Source organism: Columba livia, chromosome 1 (assembly GCF_036013475.1).
Source record: "Columba livia isolate bColLiv1 breed racing homer chromosome 1, bColLiv1.pat.W.v2, whole genome shotgun sequence".
NCBI classification, from domain to species: Eukaryota; Metazoa; Chordata; class Aves; order Columbiformes; family Columbidae; genus Columba; species Columba livia.
Window position 1 is genome coordinate 200664853 of NC_088602.1, and position 23107 is coordinate 200687959.

At 36.1% G+C, this 23107-nt stretch overlaps 1 protein-coding gene across 9 annotated transcripts in view; it reads right to left on the reverse strand.

Moving 5' to 3' along the window:
* Positions 1-1723: 1723 nt before the first annotated feature.
* Positions 1724-23107, reverse strand: part of HGF (hepatocyte growth factor) — a 63368-nt gene continuing 41984 nt past the window's right edge. For 4 of the 9 annotated variants that reach the window (XM_005512067.3, XM_065049191.1, XM_021300631.2 and 1 more), the window contains 10 exons: positions 21581-21708; positions 20006-20108; positions 17864-18003; positions 15042-15080; positions 14357-14453; positions 11671-11745; positions 10926-11072; positions 10100-10206; positions 8129-8274; positions 1724-5866 (listed from right to left, as the gene is read on the reverse strand). In XM_005512067.3, coding sequence (XP_005512124.2) covers positions 5696-5866; positions 8129-8274; positions 10100-10206; positions 10926-11072; positions 11671-11745; positions 14357-14453; positions 15042-15080; positions 17864-18003; positions 20006-20108; positions 21581-21708 — 1153 coding nt within the window. In that variant the 3' untranslated portion in view covers positions 1724-5695. Of the gene's footprint in view, positions 5867-8128; positions 8275-10035; positions 10207-10925; positions 11073-11670; positions 11746-14356; positions 14454-15041; positions 15081-17863; positions 18004-20005; positions 20109-21580; positions 21709-23107 lie in introns of those variants that run through there. The other 5 variants (XR_010469630.1, XR_010469629.1, XM_065049189.1 and 2 more) reach the window with 5 other exon arrangements.

The window sequence follows — 23107 nt, forward strand, 5'->3', positions numbered from 1 at the left end:
TGAGAAGTAAGTTTTAAGACCTACCCATTAGCCCTAGAAGGAGTTTTGACAGTGATTTCAATGCAAATAGGATCAGCTCCTCAGACACAGAACTTGCCCTACACCCTCTGCGACTGAATGGAGAAGTCATTGCACCTTCCTAGGTGCTCTGAACCAAAGTGAAACAGCTTTAGGAAAGCTAAGGCTGTTAAGCTTTTCTATTGCAGCTTTTCAAATCATATATCCTACGTTATAAAAACTGAGACAACATGTTCATTTTAGGGTATTAACTTGCTTTGGTATTAACCTTTCTACGGTTTGCCTTTTTCCTCCCAGCTGTTTTCTTTCTTATTTATTGCAAGTGGTTTTTATTGGACCATAGTGGTCCAGAAATCGGTGCTTTTGAAGGCAGAGATACACAACTGAACTCTACTAAATGACCTGCTCTGTTTACATCAGGCTTGCTAAATAACAAGGATCAGGAAGCAAGTACTGAGCATCGATGTGGGTTTTCATCATTTATCATCTGCAGATTAAAGTGTTCTTGTAACTAAAAAGATAAAGCCATAACAGAATGTAATATGAAAGCAATATCACTTTATAGACCTTTGTTGTGTAAATTGCTGTACAAGCAGTTAATTCTCATGGCTCCCAGGAGACAGACAGGTCACTTGAACATCCTTAACACTTTGAATGTAAAGCTATAGCAAGATATGGTTTTGACATATGGACTATTTCTAAATTTTTATAACCTTGGAAACATTTCTGCTTGTTGAAGCTATTGGCAAGTCTCCCATTGATTTCAGACGTTCCTGATAAAATCCACTGATTTTATGAATCAGTTAGGAAACCTTTTTTTTTCTTTTTGGTCTACAAACAAAAAGAAAGTGATGTTTACCGTGTAAAATTCAGAATCACTCTTCAAACATTCTGCATATGAGTTTATTAGAAGAATGATTCATTGTTGATATAGCTGGAGTTGTTAGCAAATATATGTTTAAATCATCACAATTTCATTGTAACCAGAAAGGCTTAGAACTTCAAAATTTCAGCTGAATAATGAAAAAAAAAAAAGTAATTAACTTACTGTCCCTTATTTGAACTTACTGAACAAGAATGCCATGGTGCTATAGGAACTTGACAGTACTTGGCAGGACAGAGGCACTAATCCAGTGGTACTAGTAAGGGTGTTGCTTGTTTCCTATTTTGTTAACTATTGCTGGTGATAGGTTGTGATACTAAGTGCAGCAGCAGCATTTATGTTTGTGGTCTACTTTTCATCATCTTATGTACCACCAATAGTACTCTGTGACACAGCGAGGGGAGCTCTTTCATGAAGTATAAAGTACATTAAAAGAAATACTTACAATTCCAAGCCTCCCATACTGAAACTGAAAGGAACTATGAACCTCTTGGCAAATACTCATGTTTAGGTTAATTACATCCTTTCCACTGCAAAGATACTCTCTCTGTAATATATTCAGGACATTCTCAGTTCAGAAATCCAGCAGGAAGCTCTTGGGGAAACTCAACAGTACCACAGAATGGATTTGGTTGTATCTTTCATTTTAAGTTCAATTCTGTTATTGAACACATAAAGATCCTTAAAGTACCAGTCCTTCTTACTCTGCTTACTAAAATCCCTCAGAAATCAGAATTCGAAGCCACTCATTATTCTAAGGTTCTGCCTAGCAATGGAGTTCAATACCTTCTTCTTTAAATAAGAAATATAATGCTAATTAAGTTGTTGTTTTTTATAAAATACTTTATTAAGAATAATAAGAGTAAGCAAGGTTACAAAAATACCAACTTTATTAACTAATGAAGATGCCGTTAATTACAGAAATTTTGTAATACAAGTTATAACCACAGTGTTCCCTTTTCATTAGGCATTCTGCTCATTGTATTTAATGGAAGCATTTTTTCCCACTTAAATATGAAAAAAAAATACTTTTATCATACACTGAATTCCACAGGCAGCTCCCTAAAGTTAGATCCCATGCAAGGAAACACCATACATAAATGCCCAAGAGTATATTTAAAAAGGAACACTGTAAAATTTGAGGATGAAAAGCCATGTTAGTTCCTGCCAGCAGCCCCAACATTCATAAAACAATAATATGCCAGTGCATGTGAGGAAGGAAGAAAATAATTGATTAAGAAACAAGGCTAAAGAACCAATGCTACACGTTTTATACAGGTTCCACGGGGGTCAACTCATTTACAACCAGCCTTCCAGAAGGACGGCAGTAAAGCCTCACCTCCTGTTGTAGTAGCTATGGAGTAGAGAACCTGGGTACTTTTTGATGTATAAGGATGCCTGTAGTTCAGTACACAGCTGTAGGGAAAAGCACTGAGCAACTTTCAGCCCCCTCTCTTTGGACAATCACATTCACTGTTTTCAAGGGACGTTTTGCCTGAGTAGCTTTTGACCCTCAGAGCTGTATTTGGACCCTTGTCCGAAAAGCTCTAGCTCAAGTACAAGGCATTGCCTGCAGCAGGGTTTGTAGAATGCCTCAGAGAATTTTAATCTTAAACTAGAGAAGAAGATTCCAGCAATAGCAGCAAAAATCTGGATCAGTACATTCCCAATGAGAGCTAGTTTCTCTGAGGGTCATGAGGTTTAGGAGAAAAGAGATAGGGAAAAACAGTTTTATTAAGGGCAAAATATTTTAATTAATGAAAGGAAGAAGTGTTAGCCAGTTCCAATGGCCAAAGAAAATCAGTAATTAAGTCAAACTAACTTCAAGAGCACAAAATCAGCTCTTAGGTTTTAATTCCAAAATTTTGTATCCAGTTATTGTGCTTTTCTGAGACCAAGAATTAGTTGCAGCAAGAAGAATGAAGATGAAATTCAATGTATTTTAAGAATATCCTTAGATAAGTATTTAAGTTCTGTACCCTTTAATTCTAATGCGAACAAAATCATATTTACAAAGTAAATTCCAGAGCCTACTGAAGTTAGTAAGAGGCTTTCCAGCAATTTAGATGGGCACTAGATCAGGTTCCCTTGTTATTACAGAGAGAAAAATGTTAGAACGGGGAAAAAAAAATCTATAGAGTGTCCTTTCTTAAGAGAATCCTGTAGTTATAACAGTTGCCTGGTACAGTACCATTGGTACCAACAAGAAATATTCACAGGAATAAATGAAGTACAAATTCATTGCCACATATCATTATCCTTCTCTTCTCTTGCTCTTCAGAGTCTCATGTGCCCTCCATGCTGAGATAAGGAGAGCAAGAGCACCTGATAAGCAAGTGTATACAAACATGTTAAGTTCTGGAGCATCAACTCTGCACAATTTATTTTACTGAGGTGCTGCCCAGAACAAACAGGTAAAAATCCTTACACGTTGTCTAACAAAAAACAGTATTTTTATCATATATATATGTGTATATACATATAAAAATCGCAGTCTTCTGCACAGCAGAAGCTTATAACTAAAATATTTTAGGATTCAATTTTTTTTTTTCAGATAGACATAACAAAATGCCTGCAAATATAATACAGTGAGCACATAACAATTCTTAGAATACAAAGAGTGAACATGGAATTATATATTTTATCCATGTTCTACTTGTGGCTGAAAACAAAACTCACTTGGAGTTTTTCAGATGTCTCTCTTAAAAAGTTAATCCTTTCAATAAGATGTAGTCAGTATATACTTAAGGAAGAATACAGTATTCATGTACATGGCAAGAATTAACTGTAAATACAACAGCCTAAATCCTGCCCTCTTTAGGCCTGGTAAGTTAAAAAAACCCAAAAGGAGCACAAAGCCTCCAGAGGCAGCAAGAATAAATGGAGACAGACTATCTGCATAGCACCCACAACCTCAGAACCGCTGTACAGAGAAGTCGCATCTTGTCCAAAGAGACTATTTACATCAAGGAGGAATTTCAGAAGCTCCGCTTGCTGAAAGAATTCTTCCCATGTGCCAGTAGAATTTGCTGGATGCTTGACACAAATCTCAGCAAGCCAAGCCACTTAAGCATGGGCTGAACCTCATCCCAGTTCACCAGAAGATGTAAGCATATTTGAGTCCCGCTGAAGTCAAAGTGCACTGCTGAAGAAAATAATTTGGTGAGTCAACACGAAGGCTGTCGCCAAAGACAGCTCCCCTGAAGTGGTTACTTTCTGCCAGGGCAGAACTCAACCCTGCGTCTTCTGAGTGAAATGTCCTTTTGTATGTCTACAGCATGATGTCAGCTTTAGCGGCTATGCAGTTAGATGTGATACACATACCGTACAATTTGCTATGGAAACATTTGCAATTACATAGTCAAGAGTGAAGTAACAGTGCAGTTACTTATGCAATTACATGTACAGTAGTAAAACTAACAATTGGATATATGTTGTACCAGTTTTCCAGAAATTACAGGGTAATTGATGCCACCTATAGCAACGTATTTGTTTAATACTTCCAGCCACATAACTAAATGCCTGAAGGAGAGCAAGCATTTTTCATAGTGGCTAATTATCTGTTCTTTTTCCTCATCAACATAAAGGAAAATGATGGTTCTACGTATAGGCAGGAAACATAAGCTACTAAACTATTGGCGACGTTTTCCATATTACACACAAGATCATATAAATCTCTACAATATTTTTATTACACTGAAAGGAATTATATAAAAGATATAATTTTGTCCAAATGTAGGTGAGGTTTTATTAAAGATCTTAAGTCTCTGAAAGACTATTAATGTATAACTTACTTTTCCCAGTATTAAGTCTCTCAGCCAAGTGCCAGATTCGACTATTCTTTTCCTGCTGTAAATACAGGGTTACTTTCATGAAATAACTAGAATCAACTGAATTTTTAGCATTTATCTGTTCAGAAAGATTTGGGTATGTTTGGTTGAAATTTATTTTAATGACCAAAGTCTGTCAGCAGCTAATCAGGATTAATTTTTCAAATTGCATTACATACTCTCTTTAGCATTGTAAATTCACAGTTATTTCTGGAACTAGCTTTAACCAAATGATCCACAGTTTGCTAAGTCATCCACTTCTGTGTTTCCTCTGTCATCCAAAAGGGTTTTTGAAATATCTCTTAGGGGACAACATTCACACTGAAGAAACCAAGTGCAGAATTAGGGTCTATAATCATTGTGTAAAAGGAAGTTATATTGACTTCTATGAGAGCTCTGCTTATGGCAGGTTTGTCAAAGTCCATCAATAATGAAAAGATTAATTTCTCAAGAGATTATTTTTAATGAAATATTGAAATATTTGACCTCTTATAAGGGGGAGAAGAGAAATATGATCATATATGCTGTCCTTGACAGATGCATATATCTCTCAGAAGGTCTTTTGTCATATACAAAGAGAAATATATGGTTCATAGAAAGATAAGGTATGTTAAATAAAACTACATCTTTTTTCTCCCTCTAAAATAATCTGAAGAGCAGCATAAAAGAGGTCATATGATCTATTTCTACAAAAAAAAACATTTATCATCCAGTAATAATATCTTTGCAAAATTGTTTACCCATTCAAGTATCTTCAGGAGATATGTCACCATACTTGCATATATTGTAAGTCACTCCAACATTTATAAAACACTGATAGACAAAAACACCAAAAACACTCATAAATATTAAAAGAAGCTCAACAAACTTGACTATCAAGTAGTTAAAAAACTGTTGATTTTTACATTACACGTTAATTCCATGTTGTCCAAAATCTTTCTTTGAATAGAAGTTGTTGAGTTTTTCAGGGTTTTCTGTACGTCATCATGATCTTGTGTATCCAGCGGGAGTAATATGAGACCCGAACAAAAATCCCAGGGCGATTTCGAATTGCACATCCACGACCGGGAACAATGACACCAACTACTATCTTCAGCCTGTTTTGTTCACAAACCAAGGGACCACCATAATCTCGCTAGGAAAAAGTAAACATAAAGAATGTCACTTATCAAAATGCTTTAAGACACAGGTCCCACTTGTCTCCTCCTGACTGGTTTCTTTTGGGCATGACTTAGCTCAATGAACAGGCAATAAAGTTATTCTTGCCATAGGACAAAATCCGACTTCCCATATCTTTTTCACAACCAGAATTCATGTGAACCAATGCCAAGGTTGGTCTTTAACCTTTGATTGCATCTCATGCAAATTAAATCTTCTGATCCGTTTTTATACATTATTCTAGTGACTTCAGAATACTATATTTTACTTTCCTCTTTCAGCTACCTGCAAGCATAATATTTGTTTATGTGCATATACGTGATAGGAGCAGAAAGTGACTTGACTGATAATCATCTTTGTTGTAATAACAGGCTTTGCATCAGACACTACTGACAGAGCCAGGTTAATATACTCTGTCAGTCAATCATCTTGCAAGGCCCTAGGGTGAGAATCTACCCGTATTAAGAGGCCAGGGTAGGGGAGGAATTCCAAACATAATAAAAGGTAATATTTTGTAGACAGAATTTTGAGACATAACTCGTTAAAATACTCTTTTTCATAATTCTAAGTGAATAAGACATCTATGTACCAGTCCACGCATTCAGTAAACATTTGGAGTACAGACAACTCAGACTGAGGTCTTATTTAACACTAAAATAAACCCAGTTTAAATTAGATTGAAACAGTAATTTAGATACAGTCACATAGATTTGGGCCTTTGACATAGACAGAATTTGAACATAGATGCAGTTCTTACCCAGGCAAAACATGTACTGAACCCAGCAAACTAACTGCAAAACTAGAGAGTGAGTGTTCATATCGGAGAGTGAGACATCATTTCAAAACATAAAAGCTGACAATTAGCATTGTACTCTCTCTGGATCACCAGAGAAACAACAATGCTTGACCTTTAATTGGTTTGTTGGTTTGTTTGTTTTTGTTTTTTTTTTTTTTTTCCTGACTGACTGCAGATTAGTTCCCACACGAACGATGAACTATGTCAGAACCATAAGAGTGGCTCATAAAACACTTCAGGAGTGGAGTTTCACCTGCCAATCTGATTTTGTTTCTCTGCCTGTTCTCTGCTGAGGAAAGTAGTTTCAAAGGGGAACTCAGGGAGCAGGAAACCATGCAGTGATTAAGACTGATTGCTAATATTAATTCAGTCCATTGCTTCTTGCAGGGAAAAAAAAAATGTGCAGGATCCCCAGCAGACTTCCATGCAGATGTTTCATTTATGAGCCTTGACGTGTCTAAGAGCTCAGTTATGATTAAATATTTGATTTTGAAGAAAATATTTTATAATAACAAAATGATCCTGTGGAATATTAATAAATGGAAGAGGCCTCAGCCCGATGTTTGGTAGTACTCTTGGACAGGGAAAATTTCACTGCTTAGTTAACACCAGTATTAGGAAACCATCTGCCTTTTTCTAGATATTAAATGCATTCAGTTCCAGATACCAAATACTCATGACTGCCCACCTGCTAGACATCTTCTCATCAGGAAGATTGGAAGATTTTCCACACAAAAAATGATATCTTCCTATGCTAAATTATTTACAACATTTCTCCTCAGGTGTCTTTTCTCTATCACCAAAACTAGTCCCCAGCAAAATGACTGTATCAAACTGTACTTTCACTGAAGTAGTTCCCCTGTCCTCATTGATATGTTGCTCAGGCTTCACTAGGGACACCAAACACTCCAGCCTTCTGACTAGTACTGAGCCTCAGCACATTTTTGGATCTTTCTCCTTGCTTCGTAACTTTATTGACTCTCTTGAGCAGTGATTTTTTGGTATTTTTCATGCAAGTCCACACCTGACTAAGTAGTTAAATTTGCTCCAGCCTTGCTTTCTACTCAACCAAAATATACTGCTGTTGCTGGCACATAGTGCACTTCAGCCCTTATTATGGAGAATTCAGATTTACCTCAGCCTAACAAGGTGCTTATTCATATGAATATATTTAACATTTATGTGAATCCATCACCGGTGTGGTGGAACACTGAAATTGAAGCAAAGGAACGTCTTCCTACACTCTGGCAGAAAACAGATTACTAGAAACACAAATTGTTTTCCAATGCAAAAGATTATTATTATTATTATTATTAGTGTGTGTGTGTGTGTACAAGCTTAATGCAAAGAAAATAAGTATAAAAAACTCTAATAAATTATTTCTAGGAAAGAAATAGCTAGGCTGATGGCTCCCAAGAATGTACTAGGAAATGTAATATTTACCTCACAAGGCCCAGCACCGATGGTTTCAGCCACAGCACAGATCTCTGACTCATTCACAGTGATCTTCCCTTTCAGATATTGGTTGCACTTCTCATTTCCCAAAATAAACAGGTTTGCTACCCGGAGAAGGCCATCATAGTTAACTACTAGGATCAAAAAAGAATGAAAACTTTAAGCTATTTGGAGGGGTGGGGAAGAAGGTGCAGTCTGGATAAACTTATTCATGTGACTTCAGTTATTGTCTTTTCTCTCCAGTACTCACAGTTTTTTGTCCATTCTCACTGTTATTATGCATTTGTCATTTGGATTTCTTATATTTGCTACAAATGACATTTTCAATAAATTTATTTGGTTTAGCTCTCTGAGAATATTTTGAGAATCTTTGCTGTATTAGAAGAAAGGGTTAGGTAACTGGGTTTACCCTACAGGTCACCATCAGCTTGCCCTGTCAATCACAGAAATCAGAAAAAGTGAGCCTGAGAATGTTGCCATTCCCATTAGCAAAGCAAGGGTTTTGCTTCCTGCCTTAAACACAAGTTAACGTGTAATAGTGCCTGCCATGGCCTAGGGAAGGATGTGTGACTTGAAAAATACTGTAACAGAGCAGAGATTTTCTCCTTCTGTGCTGGCTCAGCTACGCTGAATGACTTTGTGCCTGCAAGGGCAGAGCCGCAGCTTTGTGCAATCTCCATTCATCAGTGTTGAAGGTCAGGAAGCAGGAGCCCCATGGAGCTTACTCTTGTTCTACATGTCGAAAGACAAGTCTGTACAAGCTGCGAAGATAAATAAAGGGCCTGGACCTGTCTGTTCTCTGCACAGCCATCAAAAGAAAATGCCAAGCTTGCCCTTCACTGACTTATTATCCTGCTTTCTTGAAAAAAAAATCGATGAAACACTTCTTCCTTCCCTGACCAGGACGCTGTGAGGATTCTAATAAGCAGTGCACAAAATACAGTACAGAGTCCTTGGATGACAGATGTTATGTATTTACTATGTTACATAACTCCATAACATTGCAAATTCCTTATCAGTTCTCTTAAGCTCAGAGTTCCTGTGCTGCTGCACCGTGCTCCAGCCCGGCTTCCCTGGCCCCCAGAGGATGGTAAATATGGCCATGCTGGGAACATCAAAGGCGGTCATCTGGGAGAGGGCTGGTGTGGATTACTTGCCGCCCACAAAGAAATGCAGAGTAATGGTTACAAGGAAGAGAACCTCAGAGTTACAGTCTAGTTTCTGCTCTGCTTCCAGGACAGTGTATGTTGTTGCTGCTTACTCAGGGTCTGTGGCAAAACATTTGAGCACAGTAATTATTGGAGTAATTATTGTCAACTGGCAGCTATTAACTTTATCACCGACACCTAATTAGCCAGATATAGTATTTACCAGACTAAATAAAGGTCTGTTTGCCCACATATTTGTATTCACTTCACACAAAAACTGTGTTTAATAAACATTAGTAAGGCTGCAAAGTCAAAGTATTCAAAAGCTAGGAAATGCCAGACGTGGGGCTGCCTGTGTATCCATAGTTCACAGTCTTTCTATTTGTTATTTATGTCTCTGATTACATGATTCTATATTAGTTTTTCTAGTTGGCATGCAAAGACTGCTTAAGTAGATGAATCAGAATTTTTCAAAAGAGGGTTAGAACTCTGCAAAACAATTCTGCCAGTCTTTTTTTAATATGTAGAACAATATTTTTCTCTAGTTCAGTCTTTGAAATGTTTGAATCATTTTGCCTGTAACTGAAACAAACAAACAAAAGAATGGACTAGTAGAAAATATTTTGTATGGAATGATCTTAGAGAAAATGCTCAAAGATTCACAAAATTAGAAAAAAAAAAAGAAACTGCATTAGAACACAAAAACTATTGGACAAGCGTGGCATCAGGCAATACCAGCAGCCTCACCTATAATGACAAGAGGAAGTAAGATGTCAACGTATTCATTTAGTTTTTAAAAATAGTTTCTTACATCCAGTGTATCCCCATCCATAAACACTGCAACTGGTCCTCTCTGGAATGGTGCATCCAGAAATGGGCAATCGGATTATTTCTACGAAATTTGTCAATATGGCAGGTCTGAAAAGAGAAAATAAATACTAGATATAATGGATTTTACTTAAAACTTCTAAAATGTATCTTTGAATTGACATTAAATCTATTACAGAATATAAAAATTAAAAACTTTGTCAATTCTTTGCCTTTTTTCCATCGTTGAACAATATGATGGATTCTTCTACCTACTGTTTCTTCTACCCATTTTTTGTGCTACAGCTGTTAACTGTCAAAAGATTTCTTGAAATGCTGTCACCACTTTTGTGTCATTTAACTTGGATTTTCATCTTAAAAATAAGTAATGATGGCATTTCATTTGAATATATATTTTCACTAATATGGAGGAAGTTTGAAAGTTCATATATACACAAGGATCTCAGTTACAATCTGGTGCTTATTCTGCAAATTAAAACTATTAAATGTGTTGTTTAATACAAAAGAAACAAGCGCACACACATAAACAAACAAACAAGACCCACAAACTCCCTGCAACCCAAAACTTGATTATCAAATTAAAAAAAGTAAGCACGATTTTTCAGAAGTAACATCTGTTTTGTGATTAAAGTAGGTGAACCTGCATTTCTGCGCATATCAAGTAAAATTTCTTAAATTGAAAGTTCGCCCCATGGAGACATCATATGCAGTATCAGATATAAGGTGGAGAACTGAATTTGCAAATCTTATTTAGGAAGAATCTCATTCATCAGTTGAAAAACCTGGAATTGGCAATAATAGCTACTAACCTGCTAAGTTTCAGTAAGACCAAATCTGACCCTGCAGGGCCATATACCAACTGGGAGATATTCAGAACTTGTCTATGCCTGTCCTCTCCCTTTCCTTTGATATTATGAACTCCAAGCCAGGCTTTGTAGTCTTTCAGATCTTTGTACCTAAATGAGGCAAAGTTAGTTATGATTTTTGCTGAGTGTATGATAAAATAACTCAATAAACTCTGCTTAATATGATTATGCCAGAAGATCTTAACTAATACTCTTCACCAGAAATAGCTTTTTGCTGCCAACTCTTATTCCAAAATCAACATGCTCAGATGTAAGTTTTTGGTCTGAAGCCACTACACAGCTTTATCTCTTACTGTGACTAAAATTTAATTTTTGTTTCCTAATAGTATCCAGCCATTGGACAGTATGAACCTTTGAACTTTTGGAGATTTACCCAATTTTTCTATTATTTTTGGTCCAGTTAAGCAGGAGCATGAGATTATTTTCATAAAGAGGCAATTGTCTAAGCATTACACTTGGAAAACATATTTATACTTCCATATAAAATAGCCAGAGGTCTTTTAGATTAACAACAACAATAACAGAATATACCAAGGTCCCACAGGACTTTTACATCAGAAAAACAGTGTTGAAGCCAAACAGAAGGGAAAACTTCTACATTTAAGTTGAGGAATTGCTGTGCTGATAAGTTACTGAAAATAGGTGGATTTCAATATTGCAAAGCTACAGACTACTGAGACTACTGTACCGAGAAGGGAAACACTGCCTTGCTGTTAGAACCCACTCTTCCTTTATCAAAGTACCTCCGCAGATATGCTTATTCCTGGGGGAAAAAAGAAAAATAGAAAAAGTGATTGTGTTAGTTTCTACACAGCCAAAAACTCTGAAAAGTAGTTTCGTTCCCAACATATTTTTGCTGGTGAAAAATAGCTGACAGTCTGTAACAATATGTCTATATATGTCTCTGTCCCTTTGCTCTCAGTTTCCAAACTTATAGTAGCATGACTTTGCAGAGATTTACTCCACTATGTATAAACCAGGTGGAAAGACTAATGCATTGTAATAGGAACTAGATTGAAACATTTAAGTCCCCAAACTGCCACCAGATGTAAACAACAATTGGTCATTATTCATGTAGGTATCAAAGCATTGACCTCAAGATGGATAGTTCTTATTTGATTACCATGAGATTGCCTATGAGATTTCTGTCCCCACATACTTCAGTTGGAAACAATCTGCAGTGTATGACATCCTACATGTGATTATAGAAAACCTGCAGCATAATATATCAAGTAAAATTAAAGCAATTAAACATGACAGTTCTTTCAAAAATAAAGACAAGTGTGGAATGCAGATTAATTAGTTTCCTTCTTTCCTTCAAAATCACATTTTCTGCAGTCCTTTGGAAAGTGAATCAGAATTGTCAGCGATTTAGGAAAAGCTTAAAATTTATAAATTCAAATCACACAAATGTTCGAAGCTTTGCAAAGAACTGCTGGAAGAAACCCAGACTATATGGAATTCAAAGACAGCAGAATAACACAGATGCTTGCCTCCTTTTTATTTTATTTTTTTTAATTGTATTTTGATTGAGGGACAAAATACCATGTCCAAAAGGCTGGATTATTTTTAAAATATAGATCCTGAACAGTTTTATTATAAAAATGTCACAATCAGGAGTATAAATGTGTTCTGGCATATTCTATTTCCAACACTAATTATTAAAAGAAATTTATAAGATTTCATCATCTGCTTTAGAAGATTGACTGGTACATATAGGAAGGTTAAACTTCTTATTTAAATGCAACACAAATCCAAAACTATTCCATAAAACAGACAAAATTAATCCAAATATACATAAATATAACTGATAACAGAACCCAGATCAAATATATAATAAAATATATCATTGATTAATTTAACATTTAGAGGTGGACCTGAGTTGCCAATGTGAATACAAGTTTCTGTGTATCATTAGGCCTTTACCATTCAGACATGGGTATTCCATTTTGAGGTGTACAGATAATTTTTGGCAGAAAGTCATGAAGTCATGAAGATTTTGTTTCAAACAACATTCTATTTGCTTCCTTGGTAACAACAAAAAATAAAACTGCATTTTTATGTCCACATGTAATACTTACAAATATATTTTGCTGCTGGAGTATTCCAGGAATCCTTTTTCCACAAAAGAATCTGCGATCATTTAATCACTCATCTGCTTAGTGGAATTTTGTTGCACAGCACAAAAGCCAGGTTCAACTACCTTAACATTAGCTATTTGAATTTTAGGCAGCCAGATGTAATTTGCCCTACCCATCTAAAATTTCCTGAAAGATTAAAGCTGCTTAAAAAATAGAGGAAAGATAAACTTTTTCCAAGAGTGGTTCTGGTTATTTAGTCTAGGAATAGACTGATGTTCCTCTAGAAATGTCTTTCTGCACCATCTGCTGTATTTCCAGAAAGGTCTAGTTCTGGATGGAGTTCATGTGATGCAAATATTACAAAGGATGGGAAGGACCCCCAGAATTTCTCTAGCAATGAAACAATGTAGAAAATGCGATTTTATATTTTCTTTTACTCCAATTATTCATTTAAGACCTATTTTACAACACAGCTTTGAAAGAGATGATGAATCATAAGCTGATAGAATTGATCTGTCATTTAGTCTGTATCAGCAGACAAAATAATTTTAAAAGATTTTCTTTTTTTACCTTTTTTTACCCTTTTTTTTCCTACAGAGGATACAGGGCTGATGCATGAGATGTATCTCCTGTTATACATTAATGATTCACACTTCCAGCTGATGAGTTATGAACGAGAGTAATGAGTGTAGGAAACAGTAATTCTGTGTTCTGGCTTTTACATAGTAGCAAAGTAAAATCTGCCGTAATGCAATACACATTTCCAGCTGTACGTGTTACAGTCTTGTTTTACAGAATGAAAATGTTTTCCTTATAGCTCCTATTTACTTTTGTAACACAAAATAAATCTCAGCTGCATGCAATGATATGAGCAGAAAGCTAAATTTGACACAGGTATAAATCCTGAATCCAACACTTCACAACTAAATACATTGTTCTTAAAGTGAAAATATTGATATGAAACTCAAGTTTTTCAGTAACAGTTTCTGAAATAGTTTAATGCTGGATACTAAGCCAACATCATGTACTGGCCTGCAATATCTAATCAAAAGAGCAGAACACTATGAATACTTTACAAGGTCATGTGTGTAAGCTACTGATAATTAACATATAGATATTTCACTGGCAGAATGAATAGTAGGGAATCACCTGATGTTCCAGAAATGCAGATTATCTGTTTTTCTAGGATTTAACTGCAATCTAGAAGTATTGTTGTTATGGTCAACATATACTAAAGCTCAAAATCAAATATCCTAGTAGAGGCATTGTCTTTCCAATCAAAGTGATAGTTACCTGTATGTCAAACTAACCACCCATCCTTCGTTAGTTTGTGTTGGGATTCCATTTACAACTCTCAAATGTTTTGTTGAGGCACAAGGAATGGCAGTATCTGAAAGCAGGTCCAGAGATCACATTTTACTAAAAACAGCGGTAGGAAACCTGTACAGTTGCACATAAGGACCACAAGAAGGTCAATATTCATTACGGATTAACTTTCCTACGCTAATGAAATACATTTCTAGAGCATCAAAACTACTCCAGTGAAGCTGGATCAGTCCATATAAATATTCATAGGAAATATAAAATACATATATTTAAATAAATTTATTGAGGAGATTTATATAGTTATAAAACAATAATTGAAAACCATCACCACATCTCACCACTGACAAGACAGGACAGTAAGAATAGATAAAGGATTATAATAGAGGTATGATACATTTTCCTCTTCTAGTAGCAATTTTTCCATAGCTGTGTGATTGTTTTTTTTGTTTTGTTTTTGTTTTTTTTTTTGTTTTGTTTTGTTTTTGTTTTTTTTTTTTTTTTGTTTGTTTTTTTTTTTTTTTTGTTTTTTTTTTTTGTTTTTTTTTTTTTGTATTTTTAACTGATCTTTCTCTTGTTTCCCAATCAGAAAGAAATGGTTTATCTTAGAGGATGCAATACATGCACTGCACAGTGAATCTACAAGCTTACTTACCATCCAAGCTAGTTGTAGTAGGAGTTGTATCACCTTCACCTAGACAGACACATAAGATATCCATAATACAAAATTAAAAATTGAATAAAAGTAAAGAGCAAATGGCATATTGTTAATTGCAATACTTCTCAAAGTTTTAAACTTCAATGATTCTTTAATACTCTACAAAAGCACAATTTGGTACGAATTAACAAGACGGCAACATTTAATTCCAAAATATTCATATAAGAACTAAGCTTTTTGCAACAGGAATTTCAAGTATTTTTCTTTTTGGTTGAATCCTGAATATATCAGGCTATCTATTATGGTCAAATTACGGATTTTCTTCAAACAAGCAAGCACTGAAAAACAATGTTGTGACTTTTCTATAAGCCTTTAGGAACTATAGAAGGCATGTGATTCAGTCCAAATAACATCTAATGAAAACCTCTAATTTCCTTAAAAATATTTGAAACTTCAAAAGTTCTTTTATGTTGCTATCATTGAAAACTTATCCTTATTGAAACATGTTCCCCAAAATATGGTTTGGTTCTTCCATCTATTCCAAGTCAAAATACAGTTAAAACATGGTTGTTTAAACTTGTTTCAAAATTTGTGCCTTCAATGATGTCTGCGGAGGGACCCAGCGTTATGACCTAGAAATGTAGGTGTAGCTGCTGAAAACTTGAGCAGACAAAATTTAAACAGTCTCATCCAGCCAGATTTCCATGATTATGCAAATATGTACATATTAAGGTATACAGTTTGTGCCGGTTTGACTGAAAATGGGTTAATTTCCTTCATGCAGTCAGAAACCTGTGTTTTTCGTAGCTAGCATGCTCATTATTTGAACTTAGTTTGAGAAGAAGAAGGTAACACCGCAGCAGAGAGTCAATGTTTTTAATTGCTCTGGTCTGAGAGCCAAGGACACTCTGAGCGCTCTACCCACAGGTGAGAGGCATTGAGGAAGGTGGGCATGGATGGGGCAGAGCTTGATTGACATTCAGACTGATCAATAAGAGTATTCCATCCTATTAGTGTCGTGCTCCAGATTTAAGACTGAGCCCTTCCAGTTTCTCTCTCCCTTTCTCCTCTTCTGCTCTCTCTCTGGGGCACAGCTGGGGAAATTTTTTTGATGCGAGATGTTTAATTCAGCCCTTTGCCATTTTGCAGAGGCCTCTGAGCCTTTCTGCCTTTTTCCTTTCTTTTCTCTCTCTGTGTTCAGCTGGGAACCAGGTGCTGTTTCCTAGAACTAGCTGCTCAGTGTGTTCATGAGGAATTGCCTTGAGTATCTTTTATTTCTATTATATATATATATTTACTAGTAGTGTATAAATATTTTGTTATTTTATTAAACTGTGTTTTTCTTGATCCAGATTTCTCTCTTCTGTTTTGATTCCCCTGTTGGAGGGGGTGGCAGAAGGGGTGAGTGAGCAGCTATGATGGTTGTATTGCTAGCTTGGGTTAAACCACGACACAGCTATATACATAGTTAAATTTTAATGTGTATGTATACATACATGCATATGTGTATGTGTGTGCATATGTATATGTGTACTTACATATGTATAAATATTAATATGTATATACAGTGCAATCTGAAGAGACCAGTTAAAGGCACCAAGTAAGCACACTTGGAAACTGCCAACATTTTTTCTACGCTGATAAAGCCAGTTATCAGTACCTGAGTGAGATGATAGTAGTTTAATACTAGTCCACACAAGTTATAGCCATAAAACAGACATATTACAGATCTGAAGGTTGATTCCTGAAATAATACTCACCATTGTCATATACCCTACAAATGTTTGCTCTGAATATTTCCTTAGCGTTTCACTGATCCAGATCATTAACTCAGAGTGAGTGAATAATATTTATATTTCTTCAGCTGTTTTTCTTTCTTCACATCGACACAAATAACCTTTTGCAGAGTTTGTTTACTCTTCACATAGATGGCAAAATATCACCTGAGGCTTCAAATATCACCTCTTAGAGATGCTGCAATTCAGACTTTGAGGAAATGCAGCAGATTGCTGCTGGGAATTAATGCAACACTATCTTTAACCTCTAGAGATCATGGACATGCATTCGAAAGCCTGATTTGCCATTTAAATATTCTCCCAGTATATACAGCATGGTGATTTAGAAATAAGAAGTGAAGAGAAAAATTTTGAACATAAATGTGAATTGCACATTTTTGGCATAAATCTATCTTTTTCCATTTAGCAATTTATTACTGAATTCCCAAGGATTTTTAATTGTTTATGTAAGATATTTAGATTGTAACATGTAACTATGAAGCCAGTGATATTATTAATTCTTGCCAGGAGTTAAATTATCTCATAAACATCCAAAAAAAGAACCTAATCTATACAGCACATACACCTTTCAGCACATATATAGTGAATTATCTTAACTTTACAAATAAATGTAGATCATACAAAGAGACTATGAAGCTTGTACCACAGCAGATAACTGTCCCAGGGTTTCTTGAGGTCGCAGCCAGCATTCTGACCACTAGACAATTATCTGTCTCCATCCAGCCCTCATTCAATAGCTAGATCTGTTGGAAAATGTTTGACCATCTCTAATAGCCCTTTTGTGCTCCTGCTGCATAAATAACCCTTGAAATCTCCAAGCTGGTCAAGGAAAAGGACCCTTTGTTCACATATTGCACAAGCACTTCTGTCTGTTCCTTCTCAGACATGCACAGTTGATTCTTGATTGAATTACACATTTTCTGCTGCCACAAGTGACGACAGAAAGGTGTAGATATGCATGTGACACCATGGCTTCACTGGGACTGTACAGCTGACAATGCCTGAGGCACACCAAGTACTCACATCGAGAAATAGGGCAGTAATCCCAGGGAACAAGAGGATCATCTGTGTAACACCAGGGACCATGAAAATCATCATCTGGATTGCGGCAATAGTTTTTCTTCAGTTTACTAACATCTGGTTCTCTGAATATTTGTATATGCCTACAGGGAAAAAAAATTCAAAGTGCTGAAAAGCTTTATACTATAGCCCAAATTTTCCAAGGTTAAATGTTGTTTTGCTCCACATTGTAATATTAGCTGATTGAGAAGCCTATAGGTCAGGGTTTAGGGCTGGTTAAAATCAAAAGGAAGATGAGACCCAGATATGTGCTGGATCTGGGTCCAAGTTTCCTCTGGTTAGTATTTTAAGCGCTGTGTTCACCAGACAGCTGGGAGGTTTCTAGATCTCCCACTAAAGCTAAAATCCCTGCATACTCTCAGGAGGGATCATTACTTTGATTAGAAGAGCATCTATGTTGCCCTCAGTGAATCTGCAGCACTCTCTAGCAGCACAGGTACCTTCTCCCTGCGGATTAACAGCACAAGGGAGCCCTGAATTTGCAAAGGAAGTTGAGTCTTAGGGAAAAGAAAAACAAACACAAGAAAGTTAGCAAGACTAAGCATCAGGCAAGGAGAAGGATGAATGGCTTAAAGTGCAGTGATAGGTCACCTGAAATAGAAACCTACACAGGCACTTTAAAGCTGAAATTTAGGGGTGACAATCTGAAGCAGAGAAAACTGTCTGGCTTGGCAGACAGAAGCACCCAGGTTTTCTAAGTTACAGCTGCACTGCTCTTTTAGTTCATAACCAACCATGCATTCTCCTTCTGGCACACTCATAACCAGAGTAAATATTGAAGTGAGACAGATAACTCCCCAAAGAAGGTCACAGACAGAAAATTTGTGGGGATGAGAGTAGAAATGCTGATCTCTGCTCAAGATTATATGAATGCAATTGCATCAAGTATCCAGTAGGTTCGAGCTGTCTCAATCACAGCGGACTGAAGACTTGTCATAGCTTTCAGAAGTCATGATCTTTAACCTCTGCCTCCCTTACATGGACAGCACACTGGAATAGGTGTGGGGAAAACCACACATAGTCCAGTTGGTGATTCCACTGTGCCACTGAAGTCTACCTTTTGAAATACAGCTTCCCCAAAGGCCGACCTAGTGAATTACACACTTCCACTCGACTGACCACCAAGTCAGCATCAGGAATAAGGGACAGCCAAATTCCAGAGAGAAATGGCAATTATGTTGGGCACTATGACCATGGCGGTCATGAACATTAGCTCAAGAACAAGTACCAAAAGTAATACAGACAGAATCACATTAATTTCAGAAACTAAGGGGAAACAAAGGGAAAAACTGTTTCCATCTGGCCCACCAAGGTGTGTAATATCTCATACATGGAAAATTTTTTATGAATCTCTGTCTTCGTGCAGTACATGGAAGTTATTGTTGTTGTCACTCCTGAGATTTATTAATCTACTGTTCTGAACCAGCAGAGACAACACTGAGGATCCTGGCAAGATTAAAAAATCTTGGAAACTCAGAACTTCTATTGGATTTACTGCTGATTCATTATTACTTTAACAAATAAAGCAACTTGTCATTTCCACAGCTTGAATATGAAGCCAAAGTAATGATAAATAACAGAAATTACAAGTCACTTTAATGGCATTTGATGTCAGTGTCACTGTATCATAGACTCATGATTCAATTTCAGGATGCAAAGGACCTTAAGTGGTTTCAAGGCCAACCTCCTGCTTGAAGTAGCATGAGCTATGAGATTAGGTTGATGACATAACCATTTCTTACTTTAGTCCTGCTACCCTCTCATGGAATAAAAGTTTCAAGGACAAAGACGGGGTAAACCAACCCAGTAAACTAAATGCTAAGAAACATCCCAAAGTCTGTAATTAGTTGTTAGCCTGAACAAAGCTATGTTGTGTAATATATTTAAACACCCAGGAAAATAAAAAAAAAAAAAAAAAAAAAAAAAAGAAAGAAAAAAGAGAAAAAAGAAAACTAAAAGATACTAAAAGCTCCAGGGCATAAGGGGCTATTTTAGAATCACTGAAGAAGAAAAAGAGCTGCCATATGGAGGCAGTATTTATTCAGGACTCATTGAACCATCTCTTTCTGTTTCATATGTACACACCTACGTAAGTCTTCAATATTCTTGTCCCATGTGGAGCAAGTTAGCCCAAATCTTGTCTTGGATATATTCCCCATGTAACTCTTGCCATTGCCACGATAACAATCTGAATAAAGAGTGTTGAGACAAAAAGAAGCAGAGGGTGACTGTGCAACATTGAAAAGAAACTCTTCCTTCCCATCAGTAATCCAAATAATTAAAGACAAGGGTTACATCTAGCAAACACTATGCAATAAAAATCAGACACCTGTATAAATCAAATCAGAAAGAAAAGGGGAGAAAGTATAAAATTTAGATACATAATCTCCTACTTGAGACCTTCATTCTTGACACAGTAGCATTGTAGATCTTGTCTTACTTAGATAAACTGGGCAAATTTCTTTCATAAATAGTTAGCTTACGGTTGACTTAGAAGATTCACACAATATTCTAAAAGTTGTCAGGAGCTGTTTTATACAATATAAAATAAAATGCCTCCTTAATCCTCCCTCCTCAAAAACCAGGCACTCTTAGCCTGTTTGAAACAACTTACCTTTGTGTAGATTCTGGATACTGACAACAGTATATTATTATAAATTAAAGTTCTGCTTTGGCAAAATCAAAAAATCAACATGACTTCAATTTTAATGTAATTCAAAAACTTGCATGTTCACTCCAGCAAAGTCATGTTTAATTCATAAGCTTTTTACACAAGCCTTTTTGATAATTTTCAAGCGAATTGTTTGAAATGATTGCTACTAAAAAAGCTTTTTGTATGAAGAATTTCATTTCATATTCATTTTTACTTTTTGATAATTGATACTTTACAAAAAAAAACAAACAAACAAACAAACAAAAAACTAAGGCACAGAATTAAAATCTAAGTTTAATCCTCACTCTGACAGAACTCTAGAAAGCCCAACTCTTTCAAATTTTAAGATAAATGGCTAAAATTTAAAGATGGAGAAATTAATGCATCCTGAGTTAAAGTTGTATGCCTGAGGTGTTAGCTTCAGTTTACTCTAGGATTGACATTAGTTCTCAGGATGCATTAATACAACTTAGAGTAATACCAAGGCCTCATGAGAAAAACATTTGCCTGAAGACTCAGAGTGGACTTTACAGGCAGATGTAACAGATTGAAGCTAAGAGTCTATATGGGAAGTCCCATGTATTTTTTTCAGCACAAGTCCTTTCAGATAAGAGGGTATATGGAAAAAAAAAAGTCACATTTTGTGGCCTCTTATGCAACTATAAAAATACTGTGAACCAAGAAAATAGTCTGGAAAATGGCCTTTCAAATTGTAGCAAATCTCCAGCTAATATAAAACGGCATGCAAATTCACCTTGTCTAAAAACCAGATCCAACAGCAAATCTTTGCTGCAGCTTTCCCTGCTGGAATTGAAACATGAACTGAGAAATGAATCTCATTTACACCATGATGAATCCCAAATATGCAAATAAAGACAAAGCGGAACTACGCAGGTGTAATGCAGATGTACTGAGACCAAATTCTCTAGTTTACAAGCCTGCCTATCTGCCATTTGGAACAGTACAGCATTCACTTGAAATTGCGTTATCGCCTTTCCCTCTGTTACCTTGTTCATTTGATACACCACATTTAGGAATCTGGGAGCAATAACCAATCCGGATGTTTGGGTCAGTGGTAAAACACCAAGGTGCTTCAGATCCATCTGGATTTCGGCAGTAGTTCTCCCTCAAATCCCTATAAAAATAAATATGTTACCTCACAGCAGGGATAATCTAAACCACTGATGCATTCTATTGCTTCGTATTATGAATTAGCAATAACATAGGCTCCTTAAGGTCTGTGTGTTACCAATCAGTGTCAAGTGCAAGAAGATGAAGAGCCAGTAAGAACACAGTCTCCAGAAAAATATAGTAATTTTAATATGAATATTGTTATGGGAATTCATTTTCAGTGGACCTATGTTTTGACTGGATATAAGATTTCATTTGCAGATTAACAATATTTTCAATATAGCTTATTTTTATTCATCGTTCTCCATCAAAATTTGCATGCAAGCTGACATTGGATACACCTGCAATCCATTACAAGTGCTTTTAAATAGAAACATTACCAAAGTGCTTAAAATTCATTGTACTTTGAATGGTTCTGTTGAGTTTAAAGTAACAGGGTCCTGTAGATCATCAGTGATTCATTTAAGAAACTGAATCTTGGAATATAAAAAATGTATGTTGAAATTCTATACAGCTGTTACCTTTAAAGTAAAAGTTAGCCACCAGGGAACATCTTTATATGTCTCTCACAGCTTGCATAAAATACTCAAACCATTTAAATGTAAGTTTTATTTCCCATCTCCTGACAGTTGTTGCCATGTTCTGTGTATCTCTGTGTTTCACTGTATTTTTCCATCTGCAGCACTTACCGATAACAGACTACGGAAAGAATGGGGCTTATACTGTAATTCTTACTCAAGTGAGTGAGTTTTGAACAGTTGTACCAGCAGTTATGTTGATTTTGCTAAAGCTGTTTTCCTGAATAGCTCCTACGCTCTCAAGCACTGGGTGAATAAGCAGTCCTAACACTGTTACCCCCTCTACATTGCTGCGAACATCATCAAAACTGCACAAGGGTCTAATCCTGCAGTAGCATTACGTAGGTAAGCGCACATTGGTTTCAGTGTTGGTTTGTCTGAGAAAAACCTGTGGGATCAGGCTCAAGCACGAACTTCCAGATAAATTCAAGGTGGCCTTGAGACTGACAGAGGAGTCTCAGGATCAGTATTACTTCCCTTTACCACGGTGATTGTTCCATTTTCAGTAGATGTGTTGCAATGCACAGTATTTGATCAATAAACTGAACAGTAGTAATGAGGGGATTAAGACAACAAACCTAATTATTTTGCTTAAACTTGCTATTGTTCGAGTGATCATCCAAACTCTGACTGGAATCTTTTCTTTACCTTGAAAGATCCACACTATTAAATTCCAGCAGGAGGCCAGACTGCTATTTAGCCATCAATAAAGACATTGAGTTCAGTCTGGGCTTTGCATCCATGCTGGTCAGATAGGTTTCCTCTATGCTCAGTGCAAAATGGACTGAAAGAATGTGATTAAGGTAACTACCTAAAATAAGTTGA